Genomic DNA, 24,564 nt, shown 5'->3' with positions numbered 1-24,564 from the left:
AGGGTACATGGTTCCTCTGGCAGCAGCTGCCTTCCTCTATCCACAGCAAAAACTTCAGAGCAAAAGATGACTGACCTTGAATGAAAAAAAAAAAAGAAGAAGAAGAAAAAAGAAAGATGGCTGGCTTTCCTGCTCCCGAGTGTGGTGGAGGAGAAAGTTTATTACAGATATGTAGAGAGCATAGTCAGAGACAGGGCTCTCTAGGGGAGTCCAGAGTGGCCATGTCCAGCCTTAGCTGGACCATGTGGAGAGACAAAGTGGGGAGAGATGGGAACCAGGTCAACATCCAGGAGGCCCCAAATACAAAGAGATCAGGTAACCAAATGATTGGATTATATAGGGAAGGGCAGCCTAGCCCCCAGGCTGGAGCTTTTAGGCCAGAAGGCAGGGTATGCCAGTCACAAGGGTCTTGTAGCAGGGGGCTGAGAGATGCAGGGAGAACCTGGTGACCAGGTCCACTCACTGTGATGTGTGTCCTCAGCCATTTGTCCCCATTTGACACATAACAGCCAGAAGACTGTTTTATTCAATAACTCATGAAGGGCCAAGTGAATCGGCTTACCCAAGGATCACCAGCGGATGGCAGTTGGCATGGGTCTGACTCATATTGGTTTGGTTTTGGTTTTTGAGGCAGGGTTTCTCTGTAGCATTGGAGCCTGTCCTGTCCTGGAACTAACTCTTGTAGACCAGGCTGGCCTCTAACTCACAGAGATCCACTTGCCTCTGCCTCCCGAGTGCTGGAATCAGGTATCAGGCGTGCACCACTACTGACCGGCTGGCAGTTAGCATGTTTATTTTCACTTGCTTTTGAGACAGAATCTCAAAACTTGTCTCTGTATAGACACGACTAACCTGAACTCACTGCATAGCCCAGGCTGGCCCTGCCTGAGAGTACCGTGTGCCATCACACTGGCCCAAAGCACAGTTACTGCGTGGCTCCTACAGGTCTGCGTTGTTTCCCATTACTGCTCCTCTTCACAAATGGCGGAGAAAGCATTTAATACTTGAAATTTGCCCAAGGCCCTGTAAATAAGGAGCTGTCAGAGCGAGCAATTCTTCCAAGCCCGTTCCAGTAGCCACAGGATCCTTAGAGAGGCACGTTCCTAGTCACCTCAGGAAGTCGATGTGTGCTGAGCTGCCCTCTGCCCTGGAGGAGAAAGTGAGAGTGAGTCCACCACACCTCCTCAGTTACCAAGGAAAGGGTGGAGGAACTGGCCAAATATCCTGTCGCCTGGTATCCAAAACAAGCTATACCATGTGTATGTGTGTCGAGCTGTTGGTCACCTTCTTCCCTGTGGGACTAGGGCCCTCCTCACCTGGAGCTCCTCCCTGTACCTTATCGCACATAAATACTGGCTTTCTAACTCGCTACTGTGGCCTGCCCCTTAAAGGGACCAAGGAGTAGTTTTTTAAGCCAAACTGAGAGGACAGAGACCCCTGCTGCCCTCTGGAAGACCTTGCTGTTAAGTTGGTCTCCAGCGGTGACTCCTGCCCTTTTCCTGCCTCAGTTTCTCCCTGTCCCCTGCTAGAGGGAAGATAAAAGTTCCCTAGTTGGGGTCCCACATCCTCTCCCCTCAGAGAGACTCCAGCCTGGTCTTCCACACCTGTTCCCAGGGGAGCCTGAGTCCTGTGGCTGCCCTTTGCTCAGGGAATGCTTAGGGCAGGGCAGTGGCACCAGAAGGGTTAACGGCCTGGCCACAGAACTGTCTAGTGTGTTTGAAGTAGGGTGGAGAAGGGAAGGGCTTGAGCAGTTGAAGAGGCAGCTGGTCAGGACTGGAGTGAGTGCCCCCTGGCCCCTATGCAAACTTCTGGACCATGAACAGTTCCTGGAGAGGGACCAAGACAGAGGCACCCCCGCTGAAGTGTGGGGACCGACCCTCAGAGGGGCTGCCCGAAGCAGGACCTGAACGCGTACTGAAGTCACCAGCCGAGGGCAAGAGCAGGTTTCCCATCTTTGGGACCTCTCCCAGGTCTGGTGAGTCTACTCTTCCTCTTCCTGGGTCCTTACTTGACAAATGTACATTTACTCAGGAAGCAGCGATGGGCAGGAACTCCTCGGCACCCCAGGAGTGGCAAAAGAACTTAACCATTGTTTCACACTCACTTCCCATTTGTGATCAGGGAGCAGTGTGCGAGTGTGTGTGAGTGTGCAAAAGTGTATAGTGTTTGAGTGTGCGCGAGTATGAGAGTGTGTGAGTGTGTGTGTATGCATGCAAGTATGCAAATGGAAGATGGAATCACAACAGTGGTCAATGGTTAATTAACACGACTTGTGTAGCAAGTATTTCTAAATCCTTTCCATATTTTCTCTTTTAATCTTTAGAATCTTGTAGGGTTAATCTACTCACTTTAAATAACTAATCTATGTCAATTAAGAAGTAAGTTGTAGACTAGGTTTTAGATTCAAGTTTATTCGGCATTCAAATTCATTGTGTTGTCATTAAGAGAAAAAGCAAAACAAATCCCACTATCATTTTTTTAAAATTTTTTTTTAATAATACTCCCACTATCATTTTTATCTGTATGGTGCTGGCACCGGAGCCCAGCACCTCTGCAAGCAAGGGGAGTGCTCACCCCTGAGCTCCAGCCCACCTGGAACCTGGAGACTTACTTTTTCTTTTCATTTTCTTTTTCTTTTGGTTTTTTGAAATAATATCTTACTATGTAGCTCCAGAGGTCCTAGAACTTACTATGCAGACCAGGGTGGCCTCAAACTCACAGAGATTCACCTGCCTCTTCCTGCAGAGTGCTGGGATTAAAGATGCGTGCCACTATGCCCAGCCTCTACCATATTTCTAGCAGTGCGGACACCAAGGACAGCCACAGATCTGAGAAGCTGGAGGCTCGAATGCCCAGCAACTCTGTGTCTCACGATATTTCTTATATTCGATAGAGAGTCAAGAGATGGTCCATGTCACCTGAAACCTTTTAAAGATTTTTCCCCATATTTTGAAAAGGAATTACCAAGGATTACAATGTAATAAGACAAGACATTTTTCCTTATTTTTAAGTGTGGGGGTAAGAGGGACAACCAAAACACATTTTGTTTGAAAAATACCATAATAAAATCTAATTCCTGATAAATCTGTAAATTTCAATGAATGTGTGGAGTTAAGAAGCTGTTGCACATTTAAGATTCAATAAAAATAAGTTTAGAGGGGAAAAAGCGAAAGCCAGGCTGGGAAATGTGGTCTTGTTATAGCAGACGTAAGGGTTGCAAGACAACACAGGACCGCCAGGCGGTGGTGGCACATGCCTCTAATCCCAGCACTCGGGAGGCAGAGGCAGGTGGATCTCTGTGAGTTCGAGTCCAGCCTGGTCTACAAGAGCTAGTTCCAGGACAGGCTCCAAAGCCACAGAGAAACCTTGTCTCAAAAAACCAAAACACACACACACACATATGACCACTCATTCATTCCTAAAGCCAGAGTCTAGACCAGTGGTCTCGACCTTCCCTTCCCCATGCTGTGACCCTTTAATCCAGTCCCTCATGTTGTGGTGACCCCAACCATATAATGATTTTATTTGTGCTTCATAGATATAATTTTGCTACTGTTATAAATCGTAATGTAAATATCTGATATGAAGGATATGTGACCTTTGGGGGTCGTGATCCACGACCCACAGGATGAGAACCACTGGTCTAACCTGTCCTACTGTCCTATTAAGAGTTACCCACTCTGCCAACTACTTAGCATTTCCTGGGATCTTCCGGGTTAATTCCCCGTGTCACCTCTGGTCAAAGTCTTCTTAGATCTTAGATGTCTTTGGACCTCAGACTTCTTGCCCCACCCTTTTGGCACAGATGCCACGGTGCCTGCCGAGAAGCTGGCAGGAGGTGACGAGGATTGTCTGGCTGCCTTGCTGTCTGGACTGGGACCTGGGGTTCCTGTAGAGAAATACTCAGTTACAAGCCCAGGGGTGGGGTGGGGTGGGGAGGAAGACAGGATCCCTAAACTCGGTTTGCAAACAAAACAAAGCAAACCCGATGATCACCTTCAGAAACAGCGAAATTCCTGCCTGATGCGTGAGTGTTACAGAGCACAGGGTGGGTGGGGCGGGAGATGCCTGCTCAGTGACTTAGTGGAGTGTGTGGTTAGATTAGGGTATGGTGCAGCTTGGAACTTCTGGAATTTACTAACAGTAAAGTCAATAACTCTGCACTGTGGGCTTGGCTGCCAATGGGCTCCTATTCAGGGCCACCCCCGAAGCTTCTCTAGGAGGACAGATTTTAGCCATACAAGCTTCTGCCTGCCTTTACATTGATATATTGATCCTTCTGGGTCCTTTTCTTTGTACTGTGTGTGTAATAACACTTAGTTATGTTAGTCTACAGTGCTGGTTGCTGGATGAATGGGTCTCCTCTACTCCTCAACCCCCCACACCATCACCCTTTGGGGAACTGTACTACTATTCCCTGGCATTGACAGGAAAGTCAGAGAAACACCAGCACTCAGCCAAGATGGGCTGACGGTGCAGACACAGAACTTCCCTGCCACTGATGGGTTGTCAGCATACAGAAAGGAAGTGCGGTCCTGGGGTCCTCCTGTCCTAGCCCCGCTCCTCTGCTGGACTCATGGCTGAACCAGGGCTTGTGTGGCTGTAATAAACACTATGGCTATAAGCAACCTGGCGGAGAAGGACTCATTTCATCTTACAGTTGACATCATTAGAGAAGTCAGGGCAGGAACTGACCCAGAGGTCAGAGGCCATGAAACAACACTGCTTGTTCCTCATGTCTTGTCCTTCCTTCCTTCTTCCCTTCCTCCCTCCCTCCCTCCTTCCTTCCTCCCTCCCTTCCTTCCTTCCTTCCTTTCCTCCTTCCTTCTTTCCTTCCTCTTTTCTTTCTTTCTTTCTTTCTTTCCTTCTTTCTTTCTTTTTTATTTTTTTTTTGGTGTTTTGAGACAGGATTTCTCTGTATAGCTCTAGCTGTCCTGGACTCACTCTGTAGACCAGGCTGGCCTCGAAATCACCTGCCTCCACCTTCCAAGTGCTGGGATTACAGGTGTGCGCCACCACCGCCACCCAGTAGTGCCACCACCACTTGGCCTCTGCAGGTCTTAAAAAACATTATGACTTATCTATGTGTGTGTCCTTGAATTTAAGTCAGTAGTCTTGGTGACAGGCATCTTTAGCTGCTGAGCAATCTCACCCACCCACTAGTGTAACTGCTTTTGTTGTTGTTGTTTCTTTGTTTTGCTTTTCAAGCCCTGACTGGAACTTACTTTTTAGACCGGACTGTCTTTGAACTCAGAGATCCACCTGCCCCCACCTCCTAAGTGCTGGGATTAAAAGCATAAGCCACCACTGCCTGGCTGTTACTGTTTTAATTTTAAATTTATACTTAGGTCTTTATTGGGGGTTCATGTGGAGGTCAGAGGAACACTTTCAGGAGTTCTAAAACATGTGGGTCCCAGGGATGGTGTCAGGCAAGGCGGCTGGCTCTCCCCACTGCACCCACCTCACTGGCCTGACTGGTTTAGAAGCAGGGTAGGAGATGAACGACTGTGGGTTGCTCTCCAGGAGCTTGTGTTCTGGTTTCAGAAAACAATGCAGGCTCCATAGTGTGATGGGTCAGCTTTGAAATCTCACCACCTGCAGTCAACTGCCTGTGTGACTTTGAGCAAGCCCCTGAAGCCTGTGCCCTGTGCTGACAGTTCCTCAGGGGTATGCTGCAGAGGTGCTGGCCAGCACCTGCAGGCACTCCTAAGCTGACCTCCTCTGTGGGCTCCAGGCGATATTTAGGAAGCGGACATGTTGGGATAATAGTGTCTCCTCCCTGAAACCATTGCTGATTGGTATATAGAGAGCAGATCTTTAAATTTTTTCTATAAAGACCCAGAAAAAAATATTTTAGGCTTGTGAGCCATATGGCCACTGTCATAATGATCAACTTTGCTGACAATATGTAAATGAGTGAGCATGTTTAAAAAAATTCTATGAGTATGGAATTTTGAATTTCATGAAAATTTTATATATATATATATATTTGAGACATAGTCTTATGTATCCCACATTGTCTCAAACTTCCAGTTTAGCTGGCGATGACCCTGACCTTTTGCGTGCCTGTGTGTGTACCTGTGTGTTCCTGTGTGTTTATAGCTGTGTGTACAGAGGCCAGAAGCCCTGAGGATCTGTGTGCCTTCTGTTTTTTGTTGCTTGCTGGTTTTTAATTTTTTTTGAGATCTTGTTTATTTTTGTTTATTTCTAATTTGTGTGTATGATGTTTTTCATGCATGTATGTCAGTGTAGCATGTGCGTGCCGGGTGCCTGCAGAGGCCGCCAGATTCAGAGGGCATCAGCTTCAGAGGGCGTCAGATCTCCTGGAGCTAGAGTTACAGACACTTGTGAACTAGGAACTAAGCTCAGGTCCTTGCAAGAGCAGCACATTCTCTTAAGCACTGAGCTCCTCTGGTGGTCTTCTGAGACACAGTCACCACTGTGTAGCCCAGGCTGGTCTGGGACTAGGATTAGAAGCATGTACTGTCAGGCCCTCCTTCAGTGTCTTCTTTTTAATTTTTTCAACAACAATTTAAGAAAGACGGGGCAGGGCTAAGAGCTGGGGAGGAGGGTCAGCAGTTAGAGCGCTCACTGGTCTCGCAGAGGACTCTGTAAGGGTGTACAGTGCTCACTTGATGTCCACAGTCTTCTGTGAGTCTAGTTCCATGGGATCCAGTACTCTCTTCTGGCCTGCATGCCCACTATACACACAAGGTGCACATCCATCTATGCAGGTGAAACATTCATATGCATAAAATAAAAATAATTCTTTTTTTTATTTCCGATACAGGGTTTCTCTGTGTAACAGCACTGTTTGTCCTGAAACTAGCTCTGTAGCCCAGGCTGGCCTCAAACCCACAGAAGTCCACCTGCCTGTGCCTCCCAAGTGTTGGGATTAAAGGCGTGCGCCACCACTGCCCGGCACTCCTCATCTTTTTTTTTCTTTTAAGAATTATTTAAACTGGCTGGGCTGTGATGTTGCATACCTTTAATCCCAACACTTGGGAGGCGGAGGCAGTGGATCTCTGGGAGTTTGAAGTCAGTCTGGTCTACAGAGTGAGTTCTAGGACAGCCAGATTTGTTATACAGAGAAACCCTGTTTCGTAAAACAAAACAACCAAAAAAAAAAAACAAAAAACAAAATCGGGAGCAGCAAGTCTTGCTACGATGCCTCAGGACCTGAGTTCAGTTTCGGGAGCCCGTGTGGTGGAAGGAGAGAATCAATCCCCAAACTTGTCTCTGATCTCCAACATGTGCTCTGTGTCACGCTTGTACCTGCTCGGATGGTCTCTCTCTCTCTCTCTCTCTCTCTCATGCATATACACAAACTAAACAGAATGCAATTTAAAAATAAAGATGGGTCATTGACAAACCTTACTAAGAGTAAAGGCACTTCCTGCAAAGCGAAACACCTGGTCTCACTCCCCAGGGCCCACACGGTAGCAGGTTGTCCTCTGACCACTACAATCACTCCCTGCCCACTCATCTGCACAAATCAATATTAAAAATAAGTAAGGCCAGCAAGATGGCTCCATGGGTAAAGCCATCTGCTGAGTGAGCCTGGGGAACCTGACTTCAGCCCCCAGAACCCATGGAAAGGTGGTAAGGAGGGAATCGAATCAGCACTGTGGTTCTCTGATTGCCTCCATACACAATAATAGTAATAATAATAGTAATAGTAATAATAATAACAATATAAGTCTAAGCCAGGAGTGGCTGCAGGGATGGCTCAGCGAGGCCTGGGTTCAATTTCCAGCATCCACATGGCAGGTCACAAATACGTTTCACTACATCCTGATCTGATGCTGTCTTCTGGTGTTCAAATATACATACAGACAAAACACTTACTTACATATAATACACAAATAAAATTTTTAAAAAGCTAGGCATGAGTTTTTAATTGAGGCTTGCTTACATTTTCAGAGGTGAGTCTGTGACCACCGTAGCAGGCAGCATGGCCGCAGGCAAGCAGGCAGGCATGGTGCTGGGGCAGCAGCTGAGAGCTCACATTTTTTGAAACCTCAAAGTCCACCGACAGTGACACACCTCCAACAAGCCCCACCTCCTAATCCTTCCCCAAACAGTTCCACCAGCTGGGGACCAATTGTTCAAATACCAAATACTTGAGCCTATGGAGGGAGGCCTTTCTCATTCAAACACCACAGTAAGGAAATCATTCTCTCTCTCTCTCTCTCTCTTTTTTTTTTTTAGTTTTTCGAGACAGGGTTTCTCTGTAGCATTGGAGCCTGTTCTGGAACTAGCTCTTGTAGACCAGGTTGGTCTCAAACTCACAGAGATCTGCCTGCCTCTGCCTCCCGAGTGCTAGGATTAAAGGCATGCGCCACCACCGCCTGGCTTCTTTCATTATTTAAGACAGGGTTTCTCTGTGTAATAGCCCTGGCTGCCCTGAAACTCACTCTGTAGACCAGGCTGGCCTTGAACTGTCAGAGATCTGCTTCCTGAGTGCTGGGATTAAAGGTGCACACCACCACCACCACCCAGCTAGGAACATCATTCTCTTATTTTCTGAGTCAAGGAAAGAAAAGAAAAGAAAAGAAAAGAGAAGAGAAGAGAAGAGAAGAGAAGAGAAGAGAAGAGAAGAAAAGAAAAGAAAAGAAAAGAAAAGAAAAGAAAAGAAAAGAAAAGAAAAGAAAAGAAGGACGCCCACCATCACGAGGTTTAGGAAGGTTGTACTTACAAACGCCAGTCACATCTGAAGAAAGCAAGGGCTTAGCTTTGCTCTACAGCGCCCCCTGCTGCACACAGTCACTCTAAGTTACTATCCTAGTTACTGTCTGTGAGTCAGTGGTGAGCAGGCTAGCTAAGGGAGGCCACTAAAAGCGAGGCAGACCGTCTAGGGCTGTAGGAGACAGGGGTAAATCAAATGACTGCTTAGCGCTTTTTCCTGCTCGGCCACTTCCTCTCCAGTGCCTGTTTCAGAACCTCCTAGTTCTGTCACCAGAAACAGACCTGTGACTTGATGTGACCTCAGTGCAAGAGAGCCAGCCGGGGCTGTTCCCTTGTCTCTTGAGCCATTTCCTGAGCTAAGAGGTCAGGGGAAGTTGGGAGGGGGCTGGGAGTGAAAAGAGAGCAAAGAGAGAGCTAGCTACTGGAAGGTCCTCTGACCTCCGAAGGTACAACACGTCAAACATATATAAATAAATAAAAGAACCCACTTATTCACCCACACACCACAGCACATGTGTGGAGGTCAGAGGACTTTCCTTCTACTCCAGGGTCCAGGCATTGACCTCAGGCGGTCAGGTTTGCCTTCTCCTACGGGCTGGGCTCTTCCCTGTTCCTCCACCTGTCTAGAAGCCTTTCCTTCCCTTCCTCAGATCCCAGCCACCCTCCCCGCTCAAAGTTAACCTCTTCCTCCTGTTTTGCTTTCTGGAGTCTCCCAGCTAGTAATATGCACTTATTCCACTGATAGACAAAAGCCTTTTTTTTTTTTTCTGAGACAAGGTCTCACTCTGTAGTCATTGACTGTATGTAGACCACGCTTGTCTTAAACTCCTAGAGGTCTGCCTTTGCCTCATCCATCCTGGCCACGGGCTTTGGATGAACTTTCTCTCGTAGCATTTGATAGTTATGGAGGCATTTTTAAATTGTGCTTTAGTCTGAGCACATGCACACACACACACACACACATGCGTGCACGCGCACACACACACAGACACAGACACACACACACGGACACACACACACATGCGCACACACACACACAGACACACACACATGCATGCACGCACACACACGCACACACACACACACACGTATGAACACCTAAGGACAGAAACCGTATCTGCTTTTCTTAGCATGGCTTCCTACTGTATACATGCTCAATGGATGGAATAATAATGAGCAAACAAGATCTTCTTTCAAAGTTTTTTATTTTGTAACAAGGTTGCCCACAGCAGTGTTGAACTCTCAATTTTCCTGTTCTGCCTTCTGAGCACTGAGATTGCAGACATGAGCTACCACGCTCAGTAAAGGTCTACACTGAACAGAACCCTGGACTGACAGCCAGAAGTTGTTCTCCCTCAACACTAAATCCTCCGGCTCTGCCACAGCGAGGTGAGGGCGCAAGGGGCTCAGCAGCCTGGTCGCTGTGCTTCTTCATCCAAGCCGCCCTTTCTGTCTTCATTTCTCTTTCTTCTTCCTTTCTTCTTTATTCAAAGATTTATTTATTTGTTCTGTCTACATGGCAGACAGGCCAGAAGAGGGCACCAGATCCCATTACAGATGAGTTGTGAACCACCATGTGGTTGATGGGAATTGAAGGCCAGAAGAGGGCACCAGATCCCATTACAGATGAGTTGTGAACCACCATGTGGTTGATGGGAATTGAACTCAGGACCTCTGAGCCATCTCTCCAGCCCCTCCTTTCTTTCTTTCTTTCCTTCCTTCCTTCTTCCTTCCTTCCTTCCTTCCTTTCTTTCTTTCTTTCTTTTTTCCTTTCTTTCTTAAAACAGGATCTCACAAGTCGGGCAATGGTGGCACATACCTTTAAATCCCAGCACTTGAGAAGCAGAGGCAGGCAAATCTCCGTGAGTTCGAGGCCAGCCTGGTCTATACAGTGAGTCCCAGAACAGGCTCCATAGCTACTGAGAAACCCTGTCTTAAAAAAAAAAAAAGGATAGGATTTCACGATATTGTCCTGGCTGACCTGGAATTTGCTACACACAAGCCACGCTAGCCTCGAACCTGCTGAGACCAGTTTACCTCTGCTTCTCGTGCTGGCGTGAAAGGAGAGTGCCAACCACTCACAGCTTCTTTCTTCTTTTTTAAAAGACAGGGCCTCACTCTTAGCCCAAACTAGCACAAACCTCATCATGCAGTCCAGCTTAGCTTGGCCCCAACTCAGGGCCATCCTTCTGTCTCAGCCTCTTGAAGGTCTGTAGCATCATCCCTGGTTCCAAGGTTCTAGAATGCTGCTCACCCTTCTCTTTCTTCTCTGTTCAGAGCTGTCTCCGTGTACCTCCCATGAACAAATCGGCCCCAGAGGGGTCGCTCGTAGGTGAAGGCCCAGTGTCCCGAGGCCGCACTCAATGCTGCCTGTCTGAAATCGAGTCCCGAGAGCAGCTGGAAGAAGGGGAGGGCGAGGAGGACTCAGGGAGAAAGAGAAAACAGGAAGACGGTGATGGCGCCCACGCCTCACCCCTCAGAAGATCGGGGGCTTTCCGCACCCATAGCCATACCAATGATTCCTTCAAAAGACACAGTTGGGGACCCGACAAAGATTTACAGGACCCAATGAGCAGGTGAGTCCCCAGGGGACCTTCTGACCCTCCGTTCCCCGGCTCTAAACCTTGGAGAAAGTGTTCAAATAGATACATCCTGGTGTTTTGGCCCCACCCCCCTTCCCTGCCACTGATTTCCCTGGAGAAACAAGGGTCTCTGAGAAATGGCTGAAGCTCTGGAGAATCAGGCCCGGCCTGTGATGAGCCTTGGCGAGGCTAACAAGGGCTCTCCACGGTGATAGCGGGTAGTGGGAGGAGGGAGTGCTGAGTGGGTCCCCTTTCAGTTTCATAGTTCCATACGATGGTGTCAAAAAATCTGGAGATTATTATGTAACCCAGCCTCTTCTTTTTACAGACAGGAAATAGGCCCAGGGAACTTTAGGAGGTTTCTTGAAGGAAGTTGGTAGTGTTTCCCCAGCAACACCTGGAGTTTTATGCCTGGGAGTTTGTTAGTTGTTTTTCTTTATTTTTGTGACAGAGTTTCAGGTAGGTCAGGCTGGTCACAAATTTGCAGTCCCCCTAAGCCCCTCTCAAGGGCTGAGATGACAGGCATAGGCCACCATGCCTGGTGGGGACGGCTGCCTTGCTCAGAGCTTTGCGTGTGCTTACCAAGCTTGGAAAGGGGGACCCTTGTGTTCCCTGTCTCCTGGAAAACCCCTGGCCACTTCCCCAAAATAGAGGAAGTAGAAAAAGAGAAGGTCGGGGAGGGGCTTATCCACGTGAGGGTCAGACTGCTGACTTGGGTATGGTCCCTTTAGACAAGCCCTTAGCTCTGGTGAGTGGTTCAGCATTCTTCAGCTCTTGAGCATGGGCACAGGGGGCTTTGCTGAACAAGGGAGATGCCCCCTAGGACTTTGTCCCAGCATTGGTTTTGTGGTTTTTTTAAATATTTATTTATTTATTTATTATGTATACAATATTCTGTCTGCATGTATGCCTGCAGACCAGAAGAGTGCACCAGATCTCATTACAGATGGTTGTGAGCACATATGGTTGCTGAGAATTGCACTAAGGACCTTTGGAAGAGCAGGCAATGCTCTTAATTAACCTCTGAGCCACCTCTCCAGCCCCACCCCCCACCCCCAGCATTGGTTTTGTGGGAACTTGGTGAACAGCAATGCCCTGCCCACAGGCCTGGCTGAGAGTCTTGAGTGAGTGCCTTTCGTGATGCCTGTCTACAGATTTTCTGGATGTCTAAAGTATCACCCACTCTTCATGAACAGACGTTAATTCCATGCTTCAGATGCAGAGGGAAGGAGCGCTGACTTCTCCATAGCTGAGTAAGAGGAGAGGTTGTATCAGAAACCAAACAAGGAGAATTCAGCTTGCCCTTCCCTTCCTTTCTGGAGGACAGTACTGCTCTTGTACCAGCAGGGGTCGGTCTTGTCTGAAGCCCGCTATGCCAGCACCGAGCTCAGTTTGGGTTTGAGCTGTGCCTATGCTAACAGGAAGGGCTGGGCTGGAACCAAACAACAAGGCTGGGCTGAGGAACTGTTCGTTCCTGGTGCCCATCACTGACTACTGGCTACAAGGGCAGTGGTGGCAATGTGTGTTTCAGGAGAAGACTGCAGTCCTTGGGATGCCCAGGTTCCCAAGAAGACTCCTTTCTGCAGAGCTACGAGGAACTGGACCCCTTTCCGGGAGCACAGCAGCAGCAGCCACAGCAGCAGCAGCCGCCGCAGCTGGGTGGCCAACCCTCCCACCCGGTATGACAGACCCTGGTCAGGCCACTGCCTGGCTTCCCCTCCTGACCCTCCCCTGCCAGCAACCACTCTGTGCTTCTTCTGTTCCATCAGCTGCTGAGTCTCTCTGTGCCCAGACCTGGCTCTGGCTCCATCTGGGTCCATCTGAATCTATCTTCTGTGGCCCTCTGTCTACTTTGTTGAGTCTGTGTGCGCGTCCCCAATGCTTGGTAGCCTGCCTCTGTCTCTGTAGCGCTGTCTCTCCACTTCCGTGGCTGGCTCTGTATTGATACGGGTATCTGTCCCCTTCCCTTACTTATAAGACCTTTGTCCCTCTGGTGGCTATAATTTCTTCTTTCTGTGGGCCCCACATTTCCCAGAGTTGGAACTGAACTTATTATTGTGGGAATAAACTCAGCATCTGGTACCCTGAGAAACACAGCAGCTCTCTAAGAAAATCTCAGTGGAAACAGTGACTGAGAAAGGCTACAGAGCCTCGAGTGTAGGTGAATATCGGGGTCACTGTATATCAAGAGAGTCCCTGGATTTAGTCCCCAGCAATAGAGGAAGGGTGGAAAAAGAAGCTTTCTGAATGAGGAGCACAACTAGTAAGTGGTCTAGGCTCTAAGACCACTGAGGCTGAGAGGAACATCTGGCCCCACAAGCGAGTGTCCTGCACTCCAGAGGGAGCCTCAAGCCTGTGGCTGAGATCCCCTCCCGAACTACTTCTCAGGAGCTCCAGTCTGACCCTCGGTGCTGTGAAAGAAAGGGTTGGCTGGGAGGAAGAGACCATGTCCAACCTTTCAGGCAGGACCTCATCTTACCCCGGCTTCTGGTTTTGTCCACTCTGCTCTGAAAGTTTCCTCCCGACTTTCCCATAAGTGAGAAGATAAAGAGCAGATCTCACTGCTAGATCTTCTCCACTCGGCAGCTGGCGCGTTTATCTCAGCTTCCCCCAGATCAGAGCTAAGCTGCCTTCTAGTTGCAGTTATTAGAAGAAAGGCATTAGGCTGCCGTCTGATGTGAGTTCAGGAAATATTTTTTCTCTTCTTTTCCTTTTTTGTTTCGTCCTTTTTTTAAAAAAAAATAATTTATTTATTGGTACTTTATGTGCACTGATATTTTGCCTGCATATATGTCTGTGTGAGTGTCAGATCCCTTGGAACAAGAGTTATGGACAGTTCTGAGCTGCCATGTGGGTGCTGGAATTGAACCCGGGTTCTCTGGAAGAGCAGTCAGTGCTCTCAACCCCTGAGCCATCTCTCCAGCCCTTCCTTCTCTCTTCTCATCTTACTCTCTTCCTTCTTGGTATTACAAGGTGTCTTCTCACCCTGGGGCTCCCCTAATTGCTACAGACCTCTCCTCCCCTCATCTAATCCTTAAGGCCTCTCCTTAATAGTCTCTTTGCCTCAGGGTTTGGGGTTCTTGTTTTTCTTTCTTGTGGCATTCCTCCAAAGCCTGCAGACCAAAAGTCTGACTCACTGGGGGTTAGATAGGGGCTGCAGATGATATCTATAAGCAAAATCTCATTCCAAAATTGATCTTTTAACACTGTGTGCAGGTGCACGTGCCTGTGCATGCAATGCCTGACTGGTTATGGGGGTGCTGGGATCTGAACTCTGGTCCTCTCGCTTGTGAAGCAATCATTTTCATGACTGCGCAACCACCTCTGTGGCCCTGAATTTCTAAGCTGCAACTTGTCTCTGTTCTCCAGCTGGCTACGGCCACTGATATACGCTTGGATTTTCCCTTTGTTTTTGGTTTTATCTCATTATTTATTTTATTAGAGATAGATTTATTTTATATAGCAGACTGGCCCCTCAGTCCTCCTGCTTCTGCCATTCCTAGATCTGGGACCACAGGCACACACCACACCCTGTCTTTTCTGTTTTGTTTTTGTGTTTTGAAACTATGTAGCATTAGCTGGTCTGGAACTTGGCATGTAGACCAGGCTCACCTCCAACTTGTGACGATTTCCCCACTTCTTAAGAGCAAGGATTATAGGCATGAACCGCTATCCCAGCTCTGCTCTGCTTTGTTTTGTTTTGTTTTTTAAAAAATATGATATTTACAAGACAAGATTTATAAGGATCAAAGCCGAAGCCAAAACCCTTCCCATCCCACGACATCACCTCCTTGCTGACTGCTGACATGCACTGTCCTGGAACTCGCTCTGTAGACCAGGCTGCCCTGTAAAGGCCTCCCAGAACTCTCAGGCTGCCTCTGCCTCCCACGGGTTGGGAATAAGGATGTGTGCCACCAAGCTTAGATTACCTTTTTTCTTATTTATTAACATCTATTTATTTTACGTGCCTGGACATGCACACACAAGCTACGGTGCCTATGTGGGAACCAGAGGACAGCTTTCGGGTTTACTCTCCACCCACTACTCAGCCTTGTTAACAGGATTCACCCTGAGTTCTCTTCTAGTCCTTCCTCTCCTTCCTCTCCTTCCCACCATAGGTAACATTATGATGAATGTTTATCATTTCCCTTGTCAAAAACTGTCTTAATACAAATGTATATTTTATCTATACTATCATATGTTTTTATTGATGAATTTAAAAGCAATGATGATATGCTTTATAAAAGTTTATAGATCTTCCTTTTTCTTGTGTGCTGTGTTTGAGACAGAGTCTTGGCTGATTCAAGCTTGTGATCTTTCTGCCTAAGCTTCTTGTGCATTAAACTTTACAGGGTACATCCTCATGCCCGACAACATGGCTCACCGTGATGTTGTTATTTATCTTTTATTTCTGTGTTGTGGCAAATTGTTGCAGTCACTCAGTTGTATTTTATTTATACTTCATTTTTGAGATAGGGTCTTATGTACCCCAGGCTATCTTGGAAGTCTCTATGTAGTGGAGGATGACCCTGAATTTCTGATCTTCCAGCCTCTACCTTCCAAGTTCTGGGATATTAGGCACAGACTGCCATGCTGGTTTTCTCTGGTACTAGGGATGGGAACCAAGACTTGGTTATGCTGAACAAGCACTCCACTGGCTGAACTACATCCTAAGCCCTATACTTTCCCCCTATTTTATTATTATGGAGGTCAGAGGACAACTCTGTGATGTTAGTTCCCTCCATCCACCTTCCCATGGTTCCAGGGATGAAGTTCCGTATAATTCCTCTTTCTTCTTCTTCTTCTGAGAGAGGGTCTCTCTATTATGTATCTCTAGCTGTCTTGGATCTCTCTATGGAGACCAAGCTGGCCTCGAACTCAGAGATCTGCCTGCCCCTGCTTCTTGAGTGCTGGGATTAAAGCTGTGCACTACCACATGGTCTTAGATTCTTTCTCTCTCTCTCTCTCTCTCTCTCTCTCTCTCTCTCTCTCTTCCTCCTTCTCCTCCTCCTCCTCCTCCTCCTCCTCCTCCTCCTCCTCCTCTTCTTCTTCTTCTTCTTCTATTTATTTTTTGGTTTTTTGAGATGGGCTTCTCTGTGTAGCTTTGGAGCCTGTCCTGGAACTCACTCTGTAGACCAGGCTGGCCTTAAACTCACAGAGATCTGCCTGCCTCTGCCTCCCAAGTGCTGGGATTAAAGGTGTGCATCACCACCACTTGGTTTAATTTTTTTTAAATGTGTGTATACAAGTATGTGGGTATGTGCAAATGAGCACTGTGTTTGAGGAGGAAAGAAGAGGGCACTGGATCCCTAGACCTGGAATTATAGGTGGTTGTAAGCTGTCTGCCCAATGTGGGTGCTGGAAACAGAACTCCAGGCCTCTGCAAGAGGTGTAATCATAACTGTAAAACCTTCTCTCCAGTCATGACCTTTGTTCTCTTCTCCTTTCCCTTTCTCTCTTGTATACACACACACACACACACACATACACACACACACACACACTTACACACATACACACACTCACACACATATACACACTCACACACACATACACACACACACACACACACATACACACACACACAGTCTGTTGATGAACAATGACAATAATCTAAATACATTGCCGGTACAGCCTGGACTATATACTGGTGAAGTGTATGCTTGGACGAGCAAACATCACAATTACGCAAGTTAACCTCCTCAGCCCAGCTAAATTTCTCAGTAGCAACCGACACTTATATTGTATAATTGGTTTCTCTAGAAAAACTTTTGTATGTTTTATGTGTAATCTACCTGCAGATAGTTTATGACCCATATGTGTGCCTGGTTCCTGTGGAGTCAGAAGAGGGTATTGGATTCCCTACGACTGGAATTACAGTTGTGAGCCTCCATGTGGGTGCTGGGAATCAAATCTGAGGAGTGTTGCAAGGAGGAGGACCTGCTTGTTCATCTCGACCGCCCAGCTAGCTTAGCCTCGAAATAACCACTTCTTCTTGGCTAACTCTTACATATTAATTTAACCCATCATCATTAATCTGTGTATCACCGTGAGGTCATGGCCTACCAGTGAAGTTTCAGCACATCTATCTCTGGTGGTGGCTCCATGGCATCTCTCCGACTCCGCCCTTCTTTCTCCCAGCATGCAGTTCTGTCTTCCCTGCCTACCTAAGTTCTGCCCTATCGACAGGACAAAGCAGTTTCTTTATTAACCAATGAAAGCAACACACAGACAGAAGGACCTCATACACCAGAGGAGCAGCCAGTGCTCTCATCCACCGAGCCATCCCTCCAGCACCTTTGTTTTCTTTCTTTCTTCCTTTCTTCCTTTCTTTCTTTCTTTCTTTCTTTCTTTCTTTCTTTCTTTCTTTCTCTATTTAATTCTTTTTTTTTTTTTGATACTGGGTTTCTCTGTAGCTTTGGATCCTGTGCTGGAACTCACTCTTGTAGACCAGGCTGGCCTTGAACTCACAGAGATCCACCTGCTTCTGCCTCCCAAGTGCTGGGATTAAAGGTGTGTGCCACCACCGCCCAGCTCCTTCTTTCTTTCTTCCTTTCTTTCTTTCTTTCTTTCTTTCTTTCTTTCTTTCTTTCTTTCTTTCTTTCTTTCTTTCCTTCTTTCCTTTTTTAAACATTTTTAATGATTTATTGTTTTATTTATTCTTATTTCATGTGCATTGGTGTTTTGCCCGCATGTGTGTCTGTGTGAGGGTGTCAGATCCCCTGGAACTGGAGTTACAGACAGTGGTGAGCTGCCATGTTAGTGCTGAGAATTGAACCCAGGTCCTTTGGAAGAACAATCAGTGCTCTTACCCACTGAGCCCCCTTTATTATTATTTTTTATGATAACCACTTTGAAAGGGGTAAGATATAGTCTCAGTGTGGTATTATTTCCCTGTCCTGATGGCTAAGGATGTTCATTTGTGAACGGTTCACTTGCCCATTTATTGACTAATTATTTTTTTCTTCATGCCTGCTTTTTTCTCGTTGTGTTTAGCTATTGGTCCCATCATTTGCATGTCTAGCTCTCTCTCTCACTTTGTAGGTTGTCTCTTGCTCTGGTGATTGTTTCCCTCTGCCCTGAAGCTTTCTGAGTTTCACATAATTCCACTTGTCAGTTCTTGCTTTATTTCCTATCCTTTACAGAAAGAGAGTCCTCTGCTTGGGGCTGAGGATGTGGCTAGAGGTGGCTCAGCAGTTAATGGTACTTATGCTCTGGTAGGGGACCAGTATCGTCTGCTTGCATTGTTTATAACTCCAGCCCCAGGGGATTTGACGCCCTCTTGTGGCCTCTTTGGGAGCCTGCACACATGTGGTACACACACAATAAAATAAACAAACTGCAAAACTAAAATAAAGTGAAAGCAACAGAATACAAAACCAGCTACAAACAACTAGATGTGGTACTATAAGCCTGTGACTCCTGGCACTCCAAGGATGGAGGCAGGGGCGTCAGCAGCTCAAGATAGTCCTTGGCTCCACTGTAGAAGACCCCTGTTTCCAAACAGAAAGAAAAAGAAACAGATTTGCCTATGCCTGTGTCTTAAACTGTATCTGTGGTTTTTCTCACAACAATTTCAAAGTTCTAGTTTTTTTGTTTTATTTTGTTTTGTTTGTTTTTTGAGACAGGGTTTCTCTGTGTAACAGTTCTGGAACTCACTTTGCAGACCAAGCTGACCTCGAACTCATTGATATCATTGATATCTCCTGCCTCTGCCTCCCAAGTGCTGGAATTAAAGGTGTGCACTGCCACCATGTGGCACAAAGTTCCAGGTTTTTTTGTTTTGTTTTGTTTTGTTTTGTTTTTTGAAACAGGGTTTCACTGTGTAACAGCCCTGGTTGTCCTGGAACTAGCTCTTGTAGAACAGGCTGGCCTCAAACTCACAGAGATCTGCCTGTCTGCACCTCTAGGTGTGTGCCACCATCACCCAGCAAAGTTCCAGATTTTATTTTAAGGTCTATCACTCATTTGACATATCCTTGTGTAGGGTAAGGAAGAATCTAGAACTTTCAGGAACTTTCATGTGGCCCTTGGTGATTTCATTATCCTGACTCTGAAGCAGCCTATGCTCTTTCCTGCCCTGCACTGAATGCGTCCTTTAGACATTTTTGACACTGAGCCTTTATGGTTATTGTGTATCTGATGATTTATGTCAGTTTGGGCTCTGTTTTCTTTTTCTTTTTTTTTTCTTTTATTTATTTATTTATTTATTTATTTATTTATTTATTTATTTATTTATTATGTATTACAATATTCTGTCTGTGTATATGCCTGCAGGCCAGAAGAGGGCACCAGACCCCATTACAGATGGTTGTGAGCCACCATGTGGTTGCTGGGAATTGAACTCAGTACCTTTAGAAGAGCAGGCAATGCTCTTAACCTCTGAGCCATCTCTCCAGCCCTCTTTTTTTTTTTTTAAAGGTTTATTTATTTATTGTGTACACAGTGTTCAGCCTCCTTGTATGCCTGCAGGCCAGAAGAGGGCACCATATCTCATTACAGATGGTTGTGAGCCACCATGTGGTTGCTGGGAATTGAACTCAGGACCTCCGGAAGATCATCAGCCAGTGCTCCTAACCTCTGAGCCATCTCTCCAGCCCTGGGCTCTGTTTTCATTTAAAAAAAACCAACAACAACAGTGTAACATGAGGGCCAGCTTGTTGGGGTATCTGTCCCCGCCCGGTACCCCACAACCGGCAAGTCCCAGAGAAAATCAATCACACAGAGATCTCTATAAGTTATAAAGCTGATTGGCCCATTAGCTCAGGCTTCTTGTTAACTCTTATAGCTTATATTAACCCATTATTCTGATCTATGTTAGCCAGGTGGCTTGGTACCTTTTTCAGCTGTCAGCTTACATGTTGCCTCTTTGGTGGTCTGGGCAGGAATGGCAGAGGAACCTTCCTGCTTCCCAGAATTCTCCTGTCCTCATTGCATCACCTCTACTTCCTGTCTGGTTTTCACGCCTATACTTCCTGCCTGGCCAATCAGCGTTTTATTAAAATACATGATTGACAGAATACAGATAATTCTCCCACACCACAACAGAGTTTTCATTTTGTTTGTTTGTTTAATAATTTGTAGCTGCTTGTGGTGGCATAAACTTTCAATCTTAGCACTCAGCACAGAGGCAGGCAGGCTTCTGTGAGTTCAAGGCCAGCCTGTCTACCTAGTGAATTCCAGGCCAGTCAGAGCTACACAAGAGATCCTACATCAAAAAAGAAACCAACGCTAGGGTCAGATATGGTGCTACAGGTCTGTAATTCCACCACTGAAGAGGTTGAGGTAACAGAATCATGAATGTAAGACCAGCCTGAACTACATAGGAAGATCCTGTCTCAAATCAATCATACACACGTACACAAACACAAAGGAAGGAAAAAAAGGGGGGCAGGATATGACTTAGTGAGAAAAGACTCCTGATGACCTGAGTTTAATATCTAAGATACATATTGTAGAAGGAAAGAAGTGATTGACTCCTGCAGGTTGTCCTCTGACCTCTACAGGTATGCACATACAGTGGTTAAGAGCACTGCCTGTTCGTCTATAGGTCCTGAGTTCAATTCCCAGCAACCACTTGGTGGCTCACAACCAAACCATCTGTAATGAGATCTGGTGCCCTCTTCTGGCCTGCAGGCCTTGTAGGCAGAATACTGTATACATAATAAATAAATAAATCTTTAAAAAGAAACAAAAACAAAAAACAAAAAGAAAGAAGGAAAGAAAGAAAGAAAGAAAGAAGGAAAGAAAGAAAGAAAGAAAGAAAGAAAGAAAGAAAAAGAAGAAAAAGAAGGAAAAGGCTGACAGACCTGCTCAGCAGACAGAAGTGCTTGTTGTACAGAACTCCACCTGGTCGACCCCTAGATCCCATGATGGAGGGTGAAAATAAACCCTGAGAGTGACCTCTGACCTCCACACCTCCTGCTATAACACATGTACAATAGAAACACAAAAAACAACAATGAAAAAAATATACTGGATTGTGTTTTCTGTCCAGGTTAGTGGATAAACCTCAGGAATAATATCCCAACTATTTCCAGTGAAATAACCTAGATTGGGTGTGGAGAATCTTGGGAGGCCTGGTGGAAGGGTTGGACTGTGGGGAAGGGAACACGTCTGAGGAGGTGGACAATGCATGGTCTTCATGTGAGGACTCTGCACAACTCCAGGGTCAGAGTTCCTGCCTGCTATCTGCTGCCTCTTTGGTTCACTAGGCCCCTGGCATGCTGTCCAAGGCTGTGTCCATGAGTGGCATCAATTTCCTCTTGGACTGCTCAGATCCAGGTGGTAAGTAAAAGTGGAGCTCAAACCAGTGGCCCAGCAATGCCCAGCAGTGCCCAGCCGTGCCCAGCCGTGCCCAGCAGTGCCCAGCCGTGCCCAGCAGAGTAGGCTGTTCTGGATCTCCATCACCTGCCTTGTGTGTAGTTATACACCATTGGGGCTCCAAAAATCCCTTCAAGTGAGGGTTCTTACTCAGGACCTCAGCATCCCTGAGACTGTCCCCCTGTGAACGAGGGGGACACAAGATACAAGAGGTCTTCCCAGGCTCCCCTATCACTAGAAATGGGGGGCAGTTTCTAGAAGTGCATCTTTGTTCTGAAGATGGCACATGCGGGGGCTGGCAAGATGGCTCACTGGGTAAAGGTGCTTGCCAATAAGTCTAACAACTTGAGTTCAATCCCTGGGAAGGAGAAACTTCTGACTTCCTCATGCCTGTCCCCACTCCACATACTCACGAATAATTGAACAAAGGGCAGCTCCGTGCTGAGCTTCAGCCTCAGTCCAGCTAGTTCTTCACTTCAGTTCTCCTCAGACCCCGCCCTCTGTCCCTGCTCCCCAGTGGCCGCCCTCAGGAATGGCGTCACAGGCACCTGCAGCCTGGGAACCTGATCCAGGTGGAGGGGGTTGGGAAGGCAGCCCTGGGTGCCTTTGTCTGGCTTTTCCTAAACACGGCTTTTCCTTGTGCATTAGCAGGTAACTCGTTCCGATCCTCTGGCACAGACCTCAGCAAATGGTGAGTTTCGGGGATTCTGAGCCCATCAAAGGCCTAGATGTAGGAGTGGTGGGTGTGGCCATGGATTGTGTAGCCTTAAAATTCCCCACTGTCCCCATGATGCTTCTGAGGAGGCCTTCAAATAGCCATCTCCCCGAACGAGAGAAAAGGAGTAGGAACCAAACCCTAAGGATTCTAACAAATAGCAGAGAGAGAGAGAGAGAGAGAGAGAGAGAGAGAGAGAGACAGAGAGAGAGAGAGAGAGAGAGAGGGATTGAGATTCGCTTGCTGCTGTCTGTGACATGAAGTAGAGCAGGCCATTGTGCTGCTGAGTGGCCTGGTCCCCGGGGTGAGCTGTGGATGGCATCTGACTGCTGAAGGAGAGCTAGCTGAGGGCTGGAGAATTCCCAGCACAGGGGCCTGGAGTGGAGCTTAGAGATGGACATGGATGCTGGACATTTCAAGAACTAAGCAAACAAGCCTGCAAAATCAGCACCTGTTTATCTGGCCTGTGTGGCCAAAGCCTTGTTAGATGGGTCAGCCTTCTCACTCTGTGTGCCTGTGTGAGCAACACATGGGCCCTTTAAGAATGGGGCTCTGATTTGTGATCCTGAAATTCTCTAGTTGACACAACCTCTTGGCCCCGGTCGGGATTAGCTCATGGGATGGGCTGATGAAATCCCAGGAAATTCAGTTCTTATTGGCTTTAGGCCCAGGGGCTTTTTCCAAACAGCAAAGGGTCTACACAGGGCTCTTGTTCTGAGAGGGGGATATGCCCCTCAAGGGCCTTCTCTCCAACCACATCTGATGGAGAACAGTTTGAGAGGGACTCGGCCCTCCCATCTCCAGCTGGAGAGGAAGAGGGTGGCTGCCTTTATCTGGGAGGAGTCTGGAGTTTCCTCATAAATAGAGGAGTCTGAAAGCTTGAACATCCTGATCCAGAAGAGCTAGGAGGTGGGAACTGGGGGGTGCGTTTCCAGACTTCTACCTCAATGGCAGGGGTCACTGCCATCCCTGTGGTCGATTTTCTTTCCCAGTTCCCTCTCCTCACCTTTTCCCTGTCTTTTTGCAGTGGTAACCAGCTGGAAGAAGACTCAGGGACCTGGGCAGGCACCTCCCTGCGACGGACCTTCAGCTTCCTCTTGGGCATGACAGGCAAGGCCAAGGTAGGAGGCAGACCGGGAAATAGGAGGCATAGATCTGTTTTCCCTCCTCACTTCTCTTCCTCCTCCGTGTCTCAGCAGGTCACCCCTTCCCAACTTTCCTGATAGAGACTCAGGGCCAGGGCTCTCATTTTAAGAGAACACATGATGTGCCTTCAAAGCTCTGAGTGTCCCAGTAAATCGGCCTTTCTCTGTTTCCCTCCCCTCCAGCTGAGCAGACAGCTGCTGTGGATAACTGGAGCTGAGGAATGGCCTAAGGCTCCCTCACTTCAGGCCGCCTATAGCTAAGAGGTGGGCAGCAGGAATCGTGCCCATCGGACACAAGAATGATAATTACAGCAACGCCTTTCGCTTCTTCATAGACTGTTAGGGTTTTCAAAGTGCTTTCACACTCATAATTTTATGGGTGGATACAGCAACTGAAGGGGTTGAAATAAGACCACAGGCAGAGTGGGAGCCAGGGAGGGATGTGATTATGTGGCACATGTGTGGCCACGTGCCTTGGGATGCCAGGAAGAAAAGGTGTTCTGCTCTGCCTTTGTCATTTCCCCTGAACTCACTATGTGGCCAGGTGGCCTCAGCTGTGACTCTCCTCCCACCTCAGCCTCCAGAATGCTGGGATTCTTGATTTTAGGCATGAGACACCACACATGACCATTGTTTATATTTATTTATTTTTGAGACAGGGTTTCATATAAGCCAGGTGGGCCTTAAATTGTATAGCTGAAGATGACCTTTAACTCTTGATCCTTCTGTGTCTGTCTCAAGAGCTGGGACCCCAAGCATGCACCACCACACCTAGCCGTGGTGCCTTTCTCCTTCCCTTCTTCCCTCCCTCCTCCCCTCCCTCCCTCCCTCCCTTCCTTCCTTCTTCCCTCCTCTCCTTTTCCTTCTCTGGCAGTTACTCCCCAGTCCTTCAGCCTGGTTGGCCTTCATTATCCTGCCTCCAGCCTCCTGATTCTGAGCTCCAGGCTTGCAGGTTCCACTTACTGTGGCAACAATAAATCCCTCTCCTTTTCCATTAGTGTTCATGTGCTTCCAGCCTGAGGTGGTCTCCAGTCACCGAGAGGAGCTTGAAGGAGACACCATCCTATTCAGCTGGCAGTACCATGGGTCACTCCAGTCAGGTTGTTACCAC

The 24,564-nt window shown here is 47.3% G+C and overlaps 1 protein-coding gene across 6 annotated transcripts in view; it reads left to right on the top strand.

Moving 5' to 3' along the window:
* The first annotated feature begins 1,739 nt into the window (after window positions 1–1,739).
* Arhgef2 (Rho/Rac guanine nucleotide exchange factor 2) overlaps window positions 1,740–24,564 on the top strand; it is a 52,194-nt gene continuing 29,369 nt past the window's right edge. For 2 of the 6 annotated variants that reach the window (XM_048454787.3, XM_048454768.3), the window contains exons 1-6: window positions 1,740–1,975; window positions 10,966–11,264; window positions 12,802–12,949; window positions 21,485–21,557; window positions 22,242–22,284; window positions 23,336–23,429. In XM_048454787.3, coding sequence (XP_048310744.3) covers window positions 10,987–11,264; window positions 12,802–12,949; window positions 21,485–21,557; window positions 22,242–22,284; window positions 23,336–23,429 — 636 coding nt within the window. In that variant the 5' untranslated portion in view covers window positions 1,740–1,975; window positions 10,966–10,986. Of the gene's footprint in view, window positions 1,976–9,906; window positions 10,078–10,965; window positions 11,265–12,801; window positions 12,950–21,484; window positions 21,558–22,241; window positions 22,285–23,197; window positions 23,218–23,335; window positions 23,430–24,564 lie in introns of those variants that run through there. The other 4 variants (XM_087897360.1, XM_087897359.1, XM_048454778.3 and 1 more) reach the window with 4 other exon arrangements.

The sequence above is a fragment of the Myodes glareolus genome, chromosome 17, assembly GCF_982192425.1.
Source record: "Myodes glareolus chromosome 17, mMyoGla1.1, whole genome shotgun sequence".
Taxonomy (NCBI): domain Eukaryota; kingdom Metazoa; phylum Chordata; class Mammalia; order Rodentia; family Cricetidae; genus Myodes; species Myodes glareolus.
Note: the sequence above shows the minus strand (reverse complement) of the source record. Positions and strands in the feature narration are given on the sequence as shown.